The 19980-nt window shown below is 45.7% G+C and overlaps 1 protein-coding gene across 1 annotated transcript in view; it reads right to left on the bottom strand.

Moving 5' to 3' along the window:
* Window positions 1-19980, bottom strand: part of LOC138487325 (uncharacterized) — a 2513852-nt gene that overhangs the window by 2227177 nt on the left and 266695 nt on the right. The window contains exon 12 of the mRNA XM_069613924.1: window positions 17479-17598. Within this exon, the coding sequence (XP_069470025.1) occupies window positions 17479-17598 (120 nt within the window). The remainder of the gene's footprint in view (window positions 1-17478; window positions 17599-19980) is intronic.

The following is a 19980-nucleotide window of genomic DNA, read 5'->3' as shown; positions in this document are numbered from 1 at the left end:
CTCTGAAATATCAGCCTCCCTCTGTCGGGTTCACTATGGTTTTTTCTCAAAACAATTTCACCTGTGGCATTCACAAGTCTTAATGTATTTTTAAACAATTCACTGTTGACATCCCTTTGTCAGGTTCACTCTTGTCAACACACTGCTCTTTAGGACTTCCGGCTTCGCCCCGTTTGATCGGTATCCTTCTGTCAGATTCACTCTTGCCAACTCTTGCCAATCACACAGTTCTTTCTCTTTTTGCACTATGCAGGATTCATCTCCTTTAGCTTTCCAATTACATGCAGGTCAAAGACTTTCAACTGTACAGGGGTTTTTGTTAGACCCCTGTATGACCACTTTAACCTTTTCCTTGCGGCTCTCCTATGGCCTTCTGGTCTCAGTAGTTTCAACAAACGTGGGATCAAACGTGGGGTAACGACCCCAAGCCTTCGTTAACAGCCCTTGCTTCGCTCGGGCCATTGACTTGTGGCTGCTGGCCCTTTACCCTCCATTCCAGCCCTTGGAACAGGGTGTTAATGCCACATTAACACACCTATGCCTCTTCTATTTTCGGAGCAGCCTGTGTGATTGGAAACTACGCAAATGGCAGCTGTTTGCGGTATATCTGCATCATCCACAAGGCTTTCTGGGGGACTGGACCCGCACTACCTCCAAATCTCTCTTCCTAAACATCTCCCCTCTCGAGCTCTCCGCTCATCCACTTCCAACTCTCTAAGGGTCAGTTGCTTTTCCAAGCAGAGAGTTGTGGGCAGATCTCTATCTTCGGCTGGGGCCTTCTTCTGGAACAGCCTCCCTGCCTCTCTCAAACTTGAGCAGAACGCCCTCCGGTTCCGGAAGCAACTCAAGGCCTTCCTCTTCGCTTCTGCTTTCTCTCTTCCTCTCCCCTGCTGATGTCCCGACTGCTCCATGCATTGGTCACCTGGCTACCCTCTGAACTTGGGCCCAGACTCCCTCATGTCCAGTTGCACTTAATACTGCCTCTCAGCCAGGGCTCAAGTCGAGGGTACACGCGGGGGGATGGAGTCCCCCCACTTTATTCAGAGGGTGGACTCAGTCCCCCCAAGCAAAAATGATAAACATTGAATGTCCTCTTTGAATTTATGAATTAAAGCCGATCTCGGGGATCAAACCACGTCGTCGGGATTCTTCATCACTGCACTATGTAACCGGATGAAAAATAAAAAAACAACTAAAGGTGAAATATCCCATTTCGGTACTGCAAGTCCCAGGGAAAACATTTGTATTGCTTCTTGAAGTTTAAAACATGCACACCTTTTAACGTTTTCAAAAACATTATTAGAAGAAAATATCCTCTTGGTTTTGTGTGAGTGTTGATTTTATGAAAGGCAAATGCCATTCGTCCTGTGCAATGTGGGTGGTTATGATTGCAAAGCCAATTGAATGAAATGTGCATATGTCACCTTGATTTGATAATTTCTGGTGGCGTCACATCTCATTCATTTGTTGATGAGTCCCCCCACTTTTATTTTTAGGACTTGACCCCTGCTCTCAGCTTCCCTAACCCTTGTGGTCTGTATCTGCACCCTACAGTTCATTCTCTCTGCACTTTGAGCCACCCGCTGGCTGCACTTTTGAGTTACCTGCACTTCTCCCTCCCCCATACCCTCGGCACGTCTCAGCTTCCACTGCCCTGCACTTGTGCGATCTGAATGACACAGGGCCTAGTAAGATCGTTGTTTTGTCCTCCATGTGGTTCCCCCTCCTTGTCCTGTCGCGCCTAGAAACACTTGTGTACAGGAGCGTTATAAATGCCATATTGATTGATTGATTTGATTGATTTATTTATTTATAGAGCGCTTTACACCAAGGCGCTGTACAATGGAACAACAAAGTACAGAGAATAACAACAAATAACATTGGGAGCAAACATCACAACTTGAAACATTCAACAAAACAGTGCAAATCATATCATATCATATACAAATCCCACTTAAATAACATAACGTGAACATGGTAAGGATTTATGTTATTTGTAAAGGGAATGTATTCAAATGATAAAAGTATTAATTATGCAATGTGATTTTTATTGTATACATATTTGTATTGTTTTTTAAAAACATTTTTTATTTTTGTTGGCAGAGGCAAATGACATACACGCACAGCAGAGCAATTATGAAATAACAATCTGAGTAATCCTCAGCATACAGTGGCACAAATGAGCAGTGAGAAATAGACACATGGCGAATGCAGCACTACAGAACTTCTAGTGTCAAAGCACACGGCAACACTATTTACATTGAGTCGTCTACAGAGGAGTGGGCGTCAAGGCCATTGAGATAACTATTAAAGGCAGTCCAAATGTTTTTAGGCCGGGATCGGGCCGGGAGGGTGCTAATTTATTCCTCCTCGCAGTTCCGAGACCAAGTCAATAAATTGAGCCATTTCCAGAAGGTAGGGGGAGCGGAGCATTTCCAGTTCTGTAAAACACACTTTTTAGCATTTATACAGCACACATTTAAGAGTTTAGCCGCTTCTCTCGCCCCCTCACCACCCCACAGCCCAAATAGTACCCCCAGCGGGTCAGGCTCAATAACAGTATCGCAGATTTCTGACAGAGTTTTCAGGATCTCGTCCCAGAATGGGGCTAGCCGCGGGCAGTCCCAAAACATGTGGAGATGGCCCGCATCCTCCGCGCCACAGCGAGGGCAGAGCCGTCGGTCGGATCGAGAGAACCTGGAGAGCCTGCGCGGGGTGTAGTATAGCCTATTCAGTAGTTTATACTGTATAGTGCGGTATCGAAGGTTCAGGGAGACCCTCCTAGTGTGGGAGCACATTTTCCCCCATAGTTGGTTCATGATTTCTACCTCCAAATCGGAAGCCCAATCATCCCGCACCCTAAAGAGCTGCGGTGTGGCAGTTGTGAGAAGGAGTTTATATAGTGAGGATACTACCCCGCGAGCCCCACCAGAGTTGGCAATGTAGGAAATCTTGGGGGAGTCGGGAGGTTCGTTGGGAAACTCAGGCCAAGCGTCCCGGAATGCAGCGTAGAGTCTGTAGTACTGTAGCAGTTCCATCAGTGATCCCGAGTGGCCCAGCTTCCAAGTCTGTGGTGTTATGAATAGCCCATCCGGGTAGAAGTCAGTTAGGGCTAGGTACCACAGGTTCCGCCAGTGTCGTGCTAGGGCTATGTCGTTTGTGGGTTCCAGCACGGGGAACTGCCAGGCGGGGAGCCACTTATAGTATGGGCGTTCCTCAATGCCTTCAGCAAATATCCGTCCCCAGGCCAATAGGGTGGTTCGGACTGGGTCTATGGGTGAGTCTGGCTCATAACGTCGGTGTAAAATTAAAGTCATTATATTGGTGCCAGATGCAGCAAGGGTTTCTAGCTTGACATGCGGGCGAGGGGGGGGGCCCGGGTACCAGTAGGTGGCAAACTGTGCCTGGGCTGCGATCCAGTACCGCATCAAGTCAGGAGCAGTGAACCCGCCTTTCTCGTAGGGAAGAGTCATGGCAGTCAATTTTTTGCGTACTACTCCAGAATGCCACAGGAACTGCGCGCACAGCTTGTGTAGGTCAGCGAAGTACTTCTTGCTGGGCCATATGGGGACATTTGTGAATGTGTACAACAATTTGGGGAGCAATACCATTTTAACCAGTGACAATCTCCCTGCCAGTGACAGCGGGAGAGAGCGCCAGCGCGCTATCTTGGTCTCTGCCAGTTCTGCCGCGGCCAGGTAGTTGTTAGCTAAGAGGGCTTCTTTGGTCAGGGACACCTGAATTCCCAGATATTTAATCCTGTCAGGGAACCACCGGAGCGGGTACTCCGTGGTAGGTTGGAGCGTAGAGCCCGTGAGGGGGAAGAGTTCAGATTTGGTATAATTGATGGTGAAGCCAGAGTATGTACCAATACGCGTGATGTCACGCAAAATAGGGTCAAGGTGGAGGTCTGGATCTCTGACGAACAGCAGCACGTCGTCTGCATAGAGTGAGATAATTTTGGGGGTGCCCTGTAGTCGTATCCCTTTGCGTGAGTGGCATTCCCTGACAAAGTCCGCCATAGGCTCAATGGCCAGTGCAAACAGTATCGGGGAGAACAGGCATCCCTTGCGGGTGCCTCTGAAGAGAGGGAACAAGGCGGACGTTTGAGAATTGACACGGACCCTGGCAACCGGGGAGGTATACAGCAGTTTGATATATGCAAGCATCCTAGGCCCAATGCCCATGGTCTCCAGGGCCAACCACATGTACTTCCAGGATACCATACCGAAGGCCTTCTGGGCATCTAGGGTGACCGCGACTGCACTCACATCTTGATTGATGCTTGCCATAACGTTAAGAAGCCTCCTGATATTATTTGATGTGGATCTCCCAGGAACGAAACCTGACTGGTCGTCGTGCACCATGAATGGCATAACAGGTAGGAAGCGGTTAGCGATCACCTTGGCAAAGATTTTTGTATCCAAGTTCATGAGTGAAAGGGACCACAGTCATCGCTATGCTTATCAAGCTTGAGCAGGACCGTAATTACGGCCTCGCGTAATGACGAGGGAAGGGATCCCAGCCTGAGTGACTCATTTCACACCCCGAGCAACTCAGGGGCCAGTATAGCCACATGCTCATGATAGAATTCCGCCGTTAGCACGTCAGCGCCCGCGCCTTTCCTTTTGGGAGACTAGAGATGGCCTCCACAATTTCTTCTAATGTAACAGGGGAATCCAATTGGTCTCTCGTCGCTGGAGAGACGATAGTGGTAGGGATCTGTTCTAGGAGCTCCCGCATCTGGGAGTCACTGTGTTCGGGAGGCCGAGAGTATAGTTCAGAGTAGAAGCCTGTGAAGACCTCGAGGATATGCTGATCGGACCACTGAATCGTCCCCTGACGGTCCTTAACACAGGTAATTTGGGATTGGTCCCACTCCCCCCTCGCCAAGCGGCCAGCGTTTTGCCGGGTCTGTCACCCTCGCCGTATTTCCGTGTAGCCTGTGGCCGGCTGAAATACTGTACTTCCTCCCTTTTGGCCTGCTCATTGAAGGTCTTGAGCTCCTCACTGATCTGGGAGAGGACACCAGGGTCTACAGAGGCCGGATGGGCTCGCTCCAGGTCCCGTAGTTTGGCTTCAGTTTGGGACAGGGTGGCTCTAATGGTTTTGAGGACTCCCGACTCCCTGGAGATGGATGCCCCCCTAATGAAGGCTTTGAAGGCATCCCAACGGACCCCAAGGGTGGTGGCCTGTGGCAAATTGTGCACGAAGTAGGACTGAATATCAGGGAGGATATCCGCAGTGAAGACAATGCCCTGCAGGGCGGCTGATTTGAAGCTCCATGTGTTGATGGTGGGAGCCGGTATTCCCAGTTCTATGGATATCGAAATCGGTGAGTGGTCAGACAGTGTGCGTGCAAGTATACATGATTCCACAACCCTGCCCAACATAGGGCCGGATAATAGGAACAGATCGATCCTGGAGGAACTGTCATGCACTGATGAGTAATAAGTATATTCCCGCGTTTGCGGATGTAAAGCCCGCCATGCATCGTGAATGTCGAGTGTCGCGCAGTGGGTCAGGAGTCTACGCGCTGCACCTGGCAGGGGCCAGCTGGCTGTACCAGTCCTGTCCAACATGGCATCAAGAATGAAGTTCATATCCCCACCCCAGATGATCAGCACTCCCACGTACCCCAGCAGTATGGATACCACCTGGTCAATAAATTCGGGAGAATCAACATTAGGGCCATAGGTGTTCACCAACAAATAGTCCCTGTTGGCAATGGCGCAGTGCAGCACAGTGCATCTCCCCTCAGGATCTATGTAACTCTTGTGTAGGACAAATTTAAGTGATTTATGGATCAACGTCAACACTCCTCTGGCACGTGTGGAATATGAGGTGAAATATCTGTGACGCCCCCAGGTTGGCGCTATACTCCTATGGACCCGTGGAATGTGTCTCCTGCAGGAGCAGTATTTTGCAGCCGTGCCTGCTGGCATATGCCATAATCCTGCGACCCTTGGTGTAGTTGCTTAGGCCCCGCACATTCCAGGACATTATTGTTACCACATTTTAATGATCTAAATAATATACACTTAGACAAAGAGCCTATGGAGTGCTTTTCTTGCATAGGTGACACTTGCGCCCATGACTACCAAGATGTGCCACAGCCTCTGGAGCCCCAGCACAGCTACTCAATCCCCAAGTGCTCCTAAACAACACAGTTATATCATCACAGAGGTCTAATGTACATCCCACCACTGCTGCCGCAATTCAGATGTGAGACCGAGCCATCTTGAATGCGGATGCCCCTGTGTGTCGCGTTCTGCTAATCCGCCCCTGCCGTTTACTATTACATTTCTCCAGTCCCCAACAGTACCACCCCCGCCCTCACTGTCCACCCCCAACTTGCAGTGTAGATCCCCCACCCCCCAATGCAGGCGTCACCAATTAGACCGGCTCTCCCCAAGAAGTAGAGGTTGGCGGGCGAAGCCCAACAGGGATACGTCCCTTCCAGTGCCCAACAGGGGCCAAAAAACAGTGACAACCAACAAAACATGAATGTTGCAATTGCAGTAAGGTGTGCTGTTGCCGTGTGGGCGGCTCTTAGTATAACATGTAGGACAGCGAGGGCTGTCAGAGGCAGGTTCTGCGATGGACGGATCTTAAAACAGGTTCCCATTACCAGCTGGCCGTTGCAGGCGAGACAAGACTGGAGAGGCGACTAGGGTTCATGGCCAGTTCGACGCCCCTTGGGGCCAGAACATCAGTGTCGGCTGAACCCGGGCTGTATCTCAGCCCGATCGAGCGCTGAAGGAACCTGGTTCGCTGAATTCACAGTACATTGTTGCCATGGGCACGTTCCGACTCTCGGATTTACTAGAGAGGTAGATTTCGTCCGGGTAGTGGCTCACTGGGTTAACCGTCGTCGGCGAGGTCCCCCACTGGGTTGGGAAGCGGTAGATGCACCTCTATGAATTTCACCACTTCTTCCGGGACAGTGAAGAAGTACAGTTTGGCTATAATGGGCCTGGGGATGTCGCCCGGCTTGGGCCTTGGTGACAGAGCTCGGTGAGCGCGCTCAACTGTGAAGTATGGTGACAGAGCAGGGTTTCCCAGCAGATCTTTGAGTAATGTCTCCACAGCATCCTCCATGCGCCCCTTAAGAGCACTCTCAGGGACCCCTATAATTCGTAGGTTATTTCTGCGAGAGCGCGATTCGAGGTTGTCACACTTTGCTCGCACACTCTTCATGTCGCGCGACAGGGAGGCAACAGTGTCCTGTAATACATGTATGTCATCCTCATTAGTAGATATCCGATTCTCAGCGTCAGTAATCCTAGTCCCCACCTGATCCATCCGTGTTTTTAAAGAGGCGACATTGGCGTTGATGTCATCCAATTTCTCGTGAAAATAAAGCTAAATTTTTAGCCATCGATTACATGTGTAGTCAGATCAGGGGGCGTGGCAGTGGGATGACGTTCAACCTCCTGCTCCTCCTGTGTGGGTGAGTCACAACCCCCCTCCCCCCTGGGGACAGCTCTGGCGAATCTATCCATGCCCCCCCCCCCCCTTGGAGGTCCCCCTGAGGTATGGAGGTCGCTATGATATGCTGCAGAATGTTCACTCACCCCACAGTATAGCCGATTTAGGAGCTTGATTAATATATGTGGGAACAGTATGTATATTTTCACTGGTCGGATGGCCATAGGTCGGATTCTTTGTCCTCCAAGTGTTGTGCATGCCACAATGATGCAGCGGGCAGGTGCGAGCCTCAGACCAAGTCAGCACTGCAGGGAGAGGGGGCGTGAAAGGTGCCTTCCGAGGGATCCTCCCGCGGCCCGCTCTCCAAAGCACGTAGGTCAGGCTCCGGACCAGATCCGGAGAGTGTATGGGCCCCGCAGCCCCAGATGAGCAGCGGGGCAGTGGGGAAAGCAGAAGAAGCGGGGAGGGTGCGCCGCAGCCGTCCAGAGCAGGACCCCTCCCCCGCACCTCACCTGAAAGGCACGGTCCCACTCGTCCTCGAGACCCGCCGGATCAGCCTCCCAGCTCAGCCGTGGCACAGCCACCCCTCGTGGGTCGGCGGTGGAGGATCTGCACCTTATGAAGGAAGGGGGCCAGGGCACGCTCCCGCGACGGCCCCAGCAGGAAACCGCTCGCAACGCGGCCTGCCCAGGGGGGGCGGCCGCGGACAGCGGCGCAGGCACAGTGCCCCGATCGGGCCACGCACAGCCCAGTGGGGCTTCCAGAGGGATGGGTGGGGTCCACAGGAGTTGCACCTCACCTCCTGCCGCCGCTCAGCGCACCGGACCCCGGCGAGGAGGGGACAGGGGCCGGGCCAACGCCGCAGCCTCAACGAGGCAGTAGGCCTCTGCAAGAGGGGCTTCCAGAGTCTGATTCAAACCGGAATTTCACAGACTGCAGCCCATCACCGAGGGGCAGCAGCCCAGCTGTAGAATGTGTGTACTAGACGCAGGCGAACGCAGATGCAAGCAGATGTCAGCCAGGCCCACACGCAGCTTGAGGGCTAAGCAGCCATCTTGGGCTGCTCCACAGCGCCACCCCATACATATTTGTATTGTGATTCTATGCACATATCCCACTATTGAATCAATAAACGAAACTGAACTGACATTGCAAGTCACTGAGGAGTTCCAGTGCCATAATTTGTTTTCTGCAGTTTTCCCCCTTAATTGTTCTGTCTGTCCTTCACTGTCTATTTTACTCACACTGGATACTTGTTGCCATGCTGCCTACCTCTTTGTTTGTTATGTTATGGTACGGGGATTTATACCAATCACTGTTGTCATTTGCATGATCGCAAGGCGCTGTGGCGGATTTGAAAAAGTGGGGGTGTTAGTTAGTTGGGAAAATACAAGATAGCTAATGGTACTTTTTCTTTCCATTTTCCTGTCCCTTGCCTATTGCTTTCTAGTCCTCTTCACCTCGTCTTTATGTTCTTTCTGCTTGGCGCCCTATTATTTTAATGTAATTTCCCCTGCCTTTGTGTCTTTCTGCAACTAGCTCTCTGTTTTCATATTTATTTTACTCCCATGTTATGTACATTTTCTCTAGCTGTGTTATTGTTCTGGCATGTCCCTTTTTCTTTCCTCTTTCCACCTTACCCCTTTACTAAGAGTAGCTCCTCTTTTCCAAACAACAAGCACCAGGTATCATCACTCACAATCATTCATTGGGAGTTGCCAGGTGCTGGCAAGGGGCACTGGGATGGCTCAGGCAGCACTGTGATGTAATGACTCAACTATAAGAAGCTATTATTGTTGGTAGTGAGTGCCTTTTCCTGTTACCAACGAGCAGTAATGACACAACTAGGCTTTAATAAGGAGCCATGTGCAGCTTGTTATGGCCGTATTACAATGGGTAGTCATCGTTTAAAATAGTTAGTAGGTGTTTTGGATTTAGGAGAATGTTCCATTGTTTACAGCAGTGTTTTTTTTCTGGAACGTGCAGATGTGTACAAGTCATTGCAAAATATGAGATGGAACACCAGAGGGCTGAAGCTATGTTGCCTGATCTTTGCTCAGTGACATCAGGTCAAGTGTATTTTAATATGATCATGCAACAATGATGTAACAACTACAGTATTATAATATACTAAGACAGCTGTGGTGTCACAGCCAGAGGATTACTGAGCTAATAGGATCAATAATACATGTAAACCTCCAATAGCTGTATAAAAGCTTGGAAATAATTGTCTTATTACACTCTAGTTGTGACATCACAACTGACCTATAATAAGAAAATGACATCACAACAGAAGCGTAATCAGGTATTACGATTCAGTTGTGATGTCACAATGCTTCCCGCTTGAGCTAGCAGAGAGAATTTCAGCTCTCAGCAGCACTTAATTAAAGCCGCGAAAAAATGCTTTTCAAATTCCTTGCTTGCAGAGTAGTTTTCTGTGAGACATTGCAGCCGGTAATTGACAAGAAAATGTTTATGTTAGAATGTTTCATTTGTGCACTGCTGGAGTTTAACTCATGGGAGAAAGTATCTGCAAGTTATTACTTATTTTAATGCACAACATAAAAGTTGTTTTCAATTTTTTTTTTATTTTTTTTTTATTTGTTTAGTCGTATAACAACTTTTCAAATTATTTACACAATGTATACCAACAATCATCTTCAGTTCATAATACAAATCATTTTCTATCAACATTCTCTATGATAGAAAACGAACATAAAATGAAATATCACATAATCACCAATTAGAACAATAAAATAACAGTTACTGATAATAATGACACTTCCTGATAAATCAACCAAATTAAAAAGAAGGTCATAGAATAAAAAAAGCAAAAGGAATGAAATACTACATCACCAGCATTACAGTTTACTCCCTTATCCCTGGAATAGAATTGAATTACATTTGTCATTGTTTTATGATTTACAAAACAGGATTTTCATCCTCACTTAGGAGGGTATCCGGCAATACCAGGTCTAAAAATTGGACAATTGCTATTTGTATTGAAGTTCTAGGGTTGGAGAAAAGTGTTTGCCATTTTTGAAATTGGGTTAGATGATTCTGAAACATCAATTTATCCTTGAAGCATCTGCTTCTTGCCTCACTTACTGCTTCGCAATCTGTCAGCAAATGTTGCACAGTTTCCATCCGATTTGTGTTCTCACAATACCGGCAATAGTTTTGCTCATTTGTAATAATTTTTCTCCTACATAATATGTCACGAGTGATGTATAAATTCAACCTAAATTTCATGTACTTCCTCCTGATTTGAGGGCATGGAAATTTTCCAAGATAAGTTGCCATTATCCCATGCTTCTTCACTCCAAACAGGAGAACATTGAAGTCTTTAAATGTTGTACATTTTGTTATGTTTTCTGCCCAGTCATACTGAAATATTTTAACTTTTGCTCGATTGGGATTCGATATGAGTAAATCAATGGATATGGCTGCATCACTAAGAGCATTTAAAACATGATTACGCAATTTCCATGGAAAGAGGATGTTTGACGTAAGTAAATTGTGAGCTACAACCTTCAGAATAGTTGGAATCTCTAGACCAGTAAGCGCTTTTCGAAGGAAAGCGCATTGTTTCCACAACACCTGTGAATAAAGAGATGTGAGACCCAGCTCAAAGCGAATCAGCGCTATGGGTGTACATGTCCAGAGTTGTATTACTTGCTTCCAATAGGAGGACTCTATGCCATCCCAGAATATACGATCTTTAGGGAGGCAAGCTTCAACCCCATATAATAAAATGGGTGTTACCTTCATCTTATAGAACATAATCATAATGATGTGTTTCATTGAAAACTTCCCAAACTTGCGAAGAAGTATTCGAGATTGAGATGCCAATGACTGTAGCTTATTTCTTACTTCGCACTTGTATTGTGATAGTGTCTTTTTATGTTGTATAATTACACCTAGATATCGATACTGGTCAACAATATGAATTTTGCACTGCTGCAATTGCCATTTATGATCGCTTGCCTTAAAATTTCTCTTCGGGTTACAGATAACTATTTGACTTTTTTGTGTATTGATGTTAAGGTTGTTGGCCTGAGCATAACTGCCAAGTTGTTCTAGCATGTTTTGCAATCCCCGTGGTGTCTGTGATAGTAGAACTAAGTCGTCCGCATATAACAAATACGGGACTTTTTGCGTACCTATCTTAGGTGGATCTCCCACACAATTGGTCAAAAATTCACCGATTTCTAATATATAGAAATTGAACAAGAAGGAAGCCATGGCACATCCCTGCTTTAAACCCCTTTGAGTAACTATCCTTGGTGATAGTATCCCATCAAGGGTTAGACGCACTTGCATGGATGTGTTTGAGTGGAGCAGTATAATTAAGGATAACAGGGTGTGAGGACAATCGTGTTCTCTGAGTTTAAGAAAGAGTCGCTCACGATCAATTGAGTCAAAAGCGGCTCTAAAATCAATAAATCCCAGATATAACGGTTGTCTTTGCACTAGTTGTTGGGCTTGCACCATAGTAAGAGCGAAAATATTTGGAATGGTCCCCAAACCTCTCACAAAACCTGACTGGAACGGATCTCGCAATGATTTCATTTCAACCCACTCATTCAGTTCTCTCAGTAAGATTCTACAGAAGATTTTTCCTGGGGCGTCCAATAATGAGATCGGGCGATAACTATCCGGAGACAGTCGGTTGCCCTTTTTTATAAACTGGTACCGTTATTGCTTGAGTCCATGTAGGTGGTAATTTTTGTTGATAATTGACAGCTGTGAAGATGTGGAAGAGAATGGAAGCCCATAATTTAGGGTGCCTTTGCATGGCAAAATTGGACAAACCATCTGGGCCAACTGCCTTGGACTTACTGGCCGTAGTTATGAGTTGCAGTATCTCCGACTCATCAAACGAAAGGTTGAAGGGTGCTATGATGCCAGATGTGTGCGAGGGGGAACTATTAATTGGTGCTGCATAGAGTTCACTAAAATGCTTAACCCATGTGTGTGTATCAACTGCAGAGGACTGAATACAGACCTGATGCTGTCCAAGGGATTGATTCAAAGCCGCCCACATCTTAGAAATGTTTTTACTAGCAAGCGTTTTTAACATTTCAGCTCCGTCTTTCTGATAAAGCAATCCTCGATGACACTTAACCCAATTCTTAAAGCTGTTACGCAGCTTCTTTACCATTTTCGTTCTGATGGCGGGGGGATGCCTGGCGAGCTTCCTTACCTCTGCCCGATAGGCAGTTTTTCTCATACGTACCAAGTTGTCAAATCTGTGTAAGTGACTCTGTTGCGAATTAGTAAGACTTTTTGTCTGCTGAAATATTTGAAGCATATTGCTGTACACAATGCCAGAATTATCTGAGTTATCACCCTTGCTCATATTTAACTCTTTAAGGAGCTCGCAGAAATACATTAAGGCATCCTCCGACCATCAGAGACGACACTTGCCTGAGTTTGTTACTAAACATCCCTTAGTTGTTTTCTTTTGACCATGATCACCTTGCATTTGAACATTCAATTCGGTGGTCAACATATTATGGTCACTGGCTTCTGAGGTTATAACAGTGAAATCTTGAACATTTGGCCACAGAGTCACATTTACATAGATGTAATCTATAGTTGACGACACAGATCCTCTGTGCCAAGTCGGAGCAGCTGGTATGTCAGATGTAAAAGCTCCATTCAGAACATGCAGACCTCTATATTGTACTAGTGCTCTCCAGCATACATTTCTTTGATTAGCTTGCTCGTTCAGGCTTTCCAAGCATCTTAAGTTTAGATCGCCAGCGAGAATAAGAAATCTAGTTTGCCGATCACCAGTCACAATGTCTAATAGACCATTCAGGTCTCTGAAGAAACAGTCATCACTTATTGCCGCCGAGTTCCAGTACAAATTTAACACGGCAAAGTTATCAGCAGGAGTGCAGACTTTGATCAATATCATAAATTCATTGGGTATAGCCCACAGTTGTGAGGATAGGCCATTTTTTTCCTAACAGCTGTAAGGAGTCCAGACATTGGCCTACCCATTGTCGTTCTAATGGCTGGATTTAAAAACACCTCATAACGGTCCCAGATTGGAGGTGCAGACAGCCAAGTTCCTTGCAAAAGCACCAAATCATAGCTGTTTAACTGATGTTGATCATTATTGGCAAGATGCTTGTGGCCCCTAGTATTCCAACTGACCAGGGTAAGCTTTTGCGAACTTTTTGGGCTTAGCTATCTTCGCTCTGCATTGTGCGAGCAAGAGCAAGGTATATTGAAAGTGACATTACCTTTTGTTTTCTTGGCCATTGGATGTTCTGTCTGATTTAAATTAGATTGCTGTCTCTGGGGTACGGACACATGGGACAATTGGCCGCTTTTCATTAAATCTCCTTGCAAGATAGAATGATCGATAGTGAGATCAAAGCCCAGTGCAGCCAGGGAATCTTTCGACTGCCAAATAAGATTTTGCACTAACCTGGATTGTATCCAGAGCCTCACTGTATTCAAGTTCTTATTCTCCACAAACTCCACCAATGCTAAATCGGCAGATACAATGTCTTCCAACTGCGGGATGTCTGAAAATATCGCCATCCCCGCTCTACGATTTAAATCGTATTGAGTGATTGGGGGTGGTTTACAGGCCAAGATTAATGAATGAGGGGCTGGTTTCACCTTTAGGGGAGTGCTTCTATCAGCCAGAGTTCTTTTATTGTTTTTTTTTAGTTTCAATTCTTTCCTTGTCTATTATGGGAGTAGATTGTAAGTTCCCTAATGCACCCTCAATTAGTCGTATGATAGCAGACAACAAATCATTCAAGGGAAGTGTGTCATTCTCTCGTGCATCGACCATGAGACATTCATCTGAATAGACATTTCCTTTTTTAGAGGACTCAAGAACTGTTTTTTTGGGATCTGAGGGTAAGTTCATTTTTTCTAACCTTGATTGTGCTGCCTGTTCTAGTACTGAATTCAAACCACTCTGACTCTGATTATCCATTCTCTCAATGCATTCATAGGCTCTCTTAGGTATTTCAATCTGAGGTTGAACATGACTAGACATGTAAGCATCAACCGCTTTCCTAATTTCAGATCTGTCATGATCAAAACTTGACACAATCTTACTATTAGAGTTCTTACTCACATTTGGTTTAGGAATATTAGAATTTTCTAGTTCACAAGGTGGAGGGGGGCTTGCAGTGTTTTGAGATCCTAACGCCTGAGCTCATCCAAAGGAGGATATTTCATTGCTTGAACAGGCTGAAAATTTAATTTCTCCATTTTCTTTTTGATGAGCATTTGCTGAGCAGACCTTTTCTTAAATGGCCTGGGAGGTGAGTATTTGATTCTTTTTAGGGAGCGTAATAGCTTTTAAAAATTGCTTGGTGGCAGAGACTCCTGTGTGTTTAAAAGAGCATTCATTTTTTGATAACTTTAAATCCACTTTCTTGGCCTTCTTGATTCCCTTATTCACTACTTGAGGTATTGACTCCTCACTGGAAGTCATTGCTTTCAAGTTTTCCTTATTTTTTTGTTTGTATACATTGGGGATTCCCGGCATAAACATCGGGTATAGTGCACCTTTTGAAACCACAGCTGATTTAATCGGTGGATCTGTGTATATGTCATTAGACAAATTCAAAATACATGCTAATGGGTCATATATGATTGAGGCAATGTATGGTAACGCACTGGTTGTTCTTCCACTTTCACCAAGCTCCACAGCGGTCACATTAAAATTGTCTTGCTCAGAGACCTTATCAGTCTGGCATGCTATAGAATTGGTGACTGTCTTTAGTGACAAATTCTTATAGTAAGAAACCATCTGTAATTGAGATTCACTATTAGATGATTCATATAGTGCTAACATTTTCTGCATAAGTGTTTCTTGCATAATCATTCGATTGTCTATGGTTTGATATATTTTCCCTAGTGCCTGGATAGCTAAATTCATAGCCTGTAATGTGATATTTATAGATGAATCGCTTTTTTCCAAACAAAATGATGTATTCATTCCCTGTGAGTTGGTCTGTACGACACTTGTCTCTGATATAGAGATAGAGGAAACAGTTTCTATGGAGGTGTGAGTCACCTCAGAAAACATTATAGGGGATTTAGATAGATTTTCAGACATCATTTTGTTTGAAAATACCAAGTCATTAAGATCCAGGTCAATTACCGCTACATCATTAGCGCTTGGGGTCAGATAAATGGGAGCAATAGGTTGGACAGTCGCAGGTATATTCTCGAGTAAAGCAGTGTCTGATATAGATTGACACGACAGAGTTTTCAAAAGTTGCACTCTTGGTGTGCATTCCAAGGCATCTGGTAACATGACCATTTTTTTTAAGCACAAGACCGGAAGAGGCAGCACTAGAAACCTTCTTTTCCTCTATAAGCTGTTCTTTCTCCGATCTAGACTTTATTCTATGCGCTGATAGAGAACCACTACAAAATGACCGTATGTCCATATTGGCAGCCCCCCTTTAATACCTTTGGGTCTGATAGGTGTTGAATTCATATTCGAGGAGGTTTGCTGCAGATCTCCATGATTTTCCGTTGCCGTTGCCAACCTAATAGACGCCGGCATTCCAGTTTTTAAACTGAATGCTCTCATTATGGCAAACGTGTTAATAGGGAACTAGACCACGCCCCTCACGCTTATTTATCCCCAAATAACATTGAGGATTTGAGAACCACAAGATAAACCTCCCGCCTCAACGACGAGGCGAAGAGGCAAAGAGGTACTTGTGGTACTTGCTTGGTGCGCACGCGCTGGTGCGGGCGCACGTCTGTATTTGAGGACGGCGTTTAGGGGGACCTGGCTTCACACACTGCACAAAGATAAATGAGTATTATATTAGTAAGGATTGTCCAAATTAAACGTTTTTCACGTCTATAGTTCTTCCCAAGAGCGGTGCTTTACCGTCAATCCAATAGCAGTCGCACGTAGAAAGCTGCAACAAAAAAATGCAGCAGCTGATCCAGGATCCAAGGCCAAGAGGTACTTGTGGTACTTGCTTGGTGCGCGCGCGTTGTTTTCAATACATTTTATTAAACTGCTTGAACAATTTTTCTGCTACACATTAAGAGCTGTATGTTTGCTCTTTTAAATCCAAACAGATTCTATATTGATTATATGGATCATCAAATGGAAGATCTCTTACATTATATTCAGCAAGAGACAGGGTATTAAAGGGAATGACAGTGTGTGGCAATGTATTATAAGGAATAACATATCCCCTACCATACATAAAAGGGATATTGCAAGTCACCTTGGAGTTCCGTGAGCTTATTGGTCACATAATTCCTCAGTGGCCTGCAATATCTTTAAAATTTATGGTAGGATGTACATTATCCCACATATTAATGATATGTATCTCATGTTACGCTTGGTATTCCAGAAATTATTTGCTCTGTTATCTGGCGTTAGATGTACAAACCAGAAATGAGATAATATTCTGTTTCCCTTCTTGAAGACCACTAGTGTCTACATTAAGGAGGACGTGTGCCACTGTTGCGTGTTACTGTCACTGCCATGTGCTAGTTTGGAGCATGTTGCTTGTGTCTGCATCATAGAGATGACTTGATTTCCCTGTAGACAGCCAGTTGGATTCTTGAAGGTGGAGGGATTCTTGTGCGCTCTAGAAATGCAGCTAACATAACCTGACATAACATGTGTTTGCTCAAACTTCAAAAGTTCTGAAACAAATGTTTTTTTAAAGTTCGAATTTGTTTAATGCATAGAGAGATAGATGGCGGGTCTAGCTATCTAGACAATGGAGGTGGTGTGGTGGTCGAAGGGGACCACATGGGATCTCCCACTCAATATGTGGAAAAATGCAGTAAAAGGGTATTTTAACTTTTAAATATCGAACAAAACACGTAGATCCGAAGTGGAAAAGATGCCGGCAAGAAAGCTCTAATAGTTAAGTGCTTACCCCAAAAATCTGTGTTTAGGGGTCAAGATACTGGTTCGAATTCTGTCAGATCCAACACGGCCATTCACTTTCCACAACTGATAAACTCGTGTTCATCATAACTATTGGCTGATATTACAAAAGAGCAATGATACTTCACCTTTATTATCTCTCGTCGACTGATGCCTTCAAATACCTCTAACAATCGAAGCTGAGCTCCAATGGTGTGGCACTGCTGGAAGCTGATCCGAAGAATGCCCGCCAGCTGATGCTCCAAGTCCTGTAGTGAAGAAAAGCAAACACGTATTGTTCACCTTGCTTTCAAATAGATTTTTGAAATCATCAGAGTAATATGGTTTCATCCCATGACATTCATGTCCCGCATGCAGCCTTTCAAATCTGAAACGTCGGATCTTAGGAGAAAAAAAACGCTTGCGTTATTTTAGTGCACCGTCATTTTCTGCCACTGCTCGCATTCGCGCAGGACAATGCACCCACCGACTCTCTGAGATGTCTGTTATTTCTTTCTGGGAACAGCCTGATGCGGTTCTCATGAGAGACACAGAAGGGCACCAAGGAACAGTGGAATGTTGACAAAGAGGCAGCAGCAAAATGGCCAGTCATGGGCTGGCACCAGATGCAAGGGACTTGTTTGTGTGGGGTTTGTTGCTCAGTGTACAAATGCATCCACTATAGGGGCCTGTGTTTGACCTAATGGTCACAGGTTCGAATCCCACAAGGTCCACTCAGCCCTTCATGCTTCCGAGGTCAATAAAACGAGTATTGTTAAATTGAGTAACAATACACATGTTATTAGCGCCTAGATGCCCCTTCAAGGGTGAACGGTCGCTTTACAAATACGTCTGTTATTGTTATGTTTATGTTAAGGGACAATGGGTGACAGAGCACTAACGGGCCAGATTAGTGGTCGCAGTAAAGGGTGCAGGAGTTTGAGAGTTGACTGGGGCAGGTGGGGTGGGTGGCATCCAAGGGTCGACTGGCTTACAGGTAACTCTAGAGATTTCGCGGTGAGCCTCTGCATCATGGACCTCTTTTGTGTAGTTACCTATTTTATTTCAACATTTTCTTATGGTAAAGGGGTTTGGATTCCTCAAAATATGTAATGTGGGGTCACTTTGAAAATGATTTCCAGGGCCGCTTTTGGCTCCCATTTCACCCCTGGTGAAATGAGCAGGGCTTGAGCAGGGCCATCTAAGGTTCCAGAAGCAACTCAAGACCTTCCTTTTTGCTTCTGCTTTCCCTCTCTCTCTCCCCTGCTGATATACTTGTCTGCTGCGCTAACTGGTAACCATCTGAACCTTAATGGGCACCAGGCTCCTTGACGGTCAGCAGCCCATTGCTCTGCCTCAGGACCTATCGCGCACTTCGGGACTGTATCTGAAACCCTACAATCCCTTGCCGCATTCCACTTACTTCGAGCCGGCCACCCCGGCTGCACTTACTTGAGGTCTGCTCACTGCACCCCCCATCACTGGCACTCCTTGCCTGCCTTCTCCCTGCATTTGCACAATCTGAATGACACAAGGCCTAGTAAGATCGTTGTTCCTATCCTCCATTTGTCTACCCTTCCTTATCTTGTCGCACCAAGAAACACTTGTGTACAGGCGCGTCACAAATGACATGACATCGATAATATCATATCAAGTGGCATAGGACAGACAATACAAAATAATACCAGGATGAAAGCTAAATGTAGTAATTTCAAGGCCTAGAGGATCGGATATGGTAACCTTATTGGTAGAGACAACGACTTTAGCATTGTCTTGCAATAGTAACTTATGAGGATGACCTTCATTCCCTGGAGAGATGAGCCCAGCTGACCCCACCTGATGGAAGATGGACGGACAGGTCTTGAACCAATCACAGCCTGGCATCCACTATGGAGAAGGCCCATGTATAGGGTCTCACCAACCAGCCACGCAGGTTTTTACTGTATGTATGCCATAGTCATGATGATGACATAGTCATACATACAACCTTATAGCCTTCTGCTTGTACCATTTTTCGGCAGAACATTCTCGAGCAACAGAGTTCTTTGCTTGCATCCTCATTCTTGTGCTTTTAAAACTTGTTATCCTTGCAAGAAATCTCTTGGCCTTATTTCCCTAGCAGGTTTTTTTCTGGCCTTCAGTGCGGGGATGCCGTTGTGAGGACAGAGGGACAAACCTTTCCGATGTGGTGGCATGACCACATCCATCTCGTGGTGGGCCAGACGCCTGTCTAACATTGCCAAGATCATTGCAGCAAGGAGCACTGACAGCTCCCACCCGCCTACATCCTTTGACAGCAGCAGCCAACAGAGACGCGAGAAATGGAACAGTGGAGGAACCTGAGACTGAGAAGTGAGAACGCAAAGCAGGTTACCCGAGCAAGTGCCAAGCCTTGCAACATCACCCTGGACAATCAAAGGTACAGGGGTGAACAAGAGAGGTGTGAGAGGGGGGAAGACACTCCATACAAAAGTGTAATAAGAAATGTGATTTCAAACTGCCAAGTGAATTAAATAACAAGAGAAAGAAACCAGTACAGAAAACCGAAGAGGGGGGGATTCATAACACAGATAAAATCTTACAAAACTTAAGAAAAGTTGGAAAGCAAAGTAAAGACTGTGACACAGTGGGCCTCATTACGGGTCCAGCTG

Source organism: Ambystoma mexicanum, chromosome 9 (genome assembly GCF_040938575.1).
Source record: "Ambystoma mexicanum isolate Mex_15411 chromosome 9, UKY_AmexF1_1, whole genome shotgun sequence".
Lineage (NCBI taxonomy): Eukaryota > Metazoa > Chordata > Amphibia > Caudata > Ambystomatidae > Ambystoma > Ambystoma mexicanum.
Note: the sequence above shows the minus strand (reverse complement) of the source record. Positions and strands in the feature narration are given on the sequence as shown.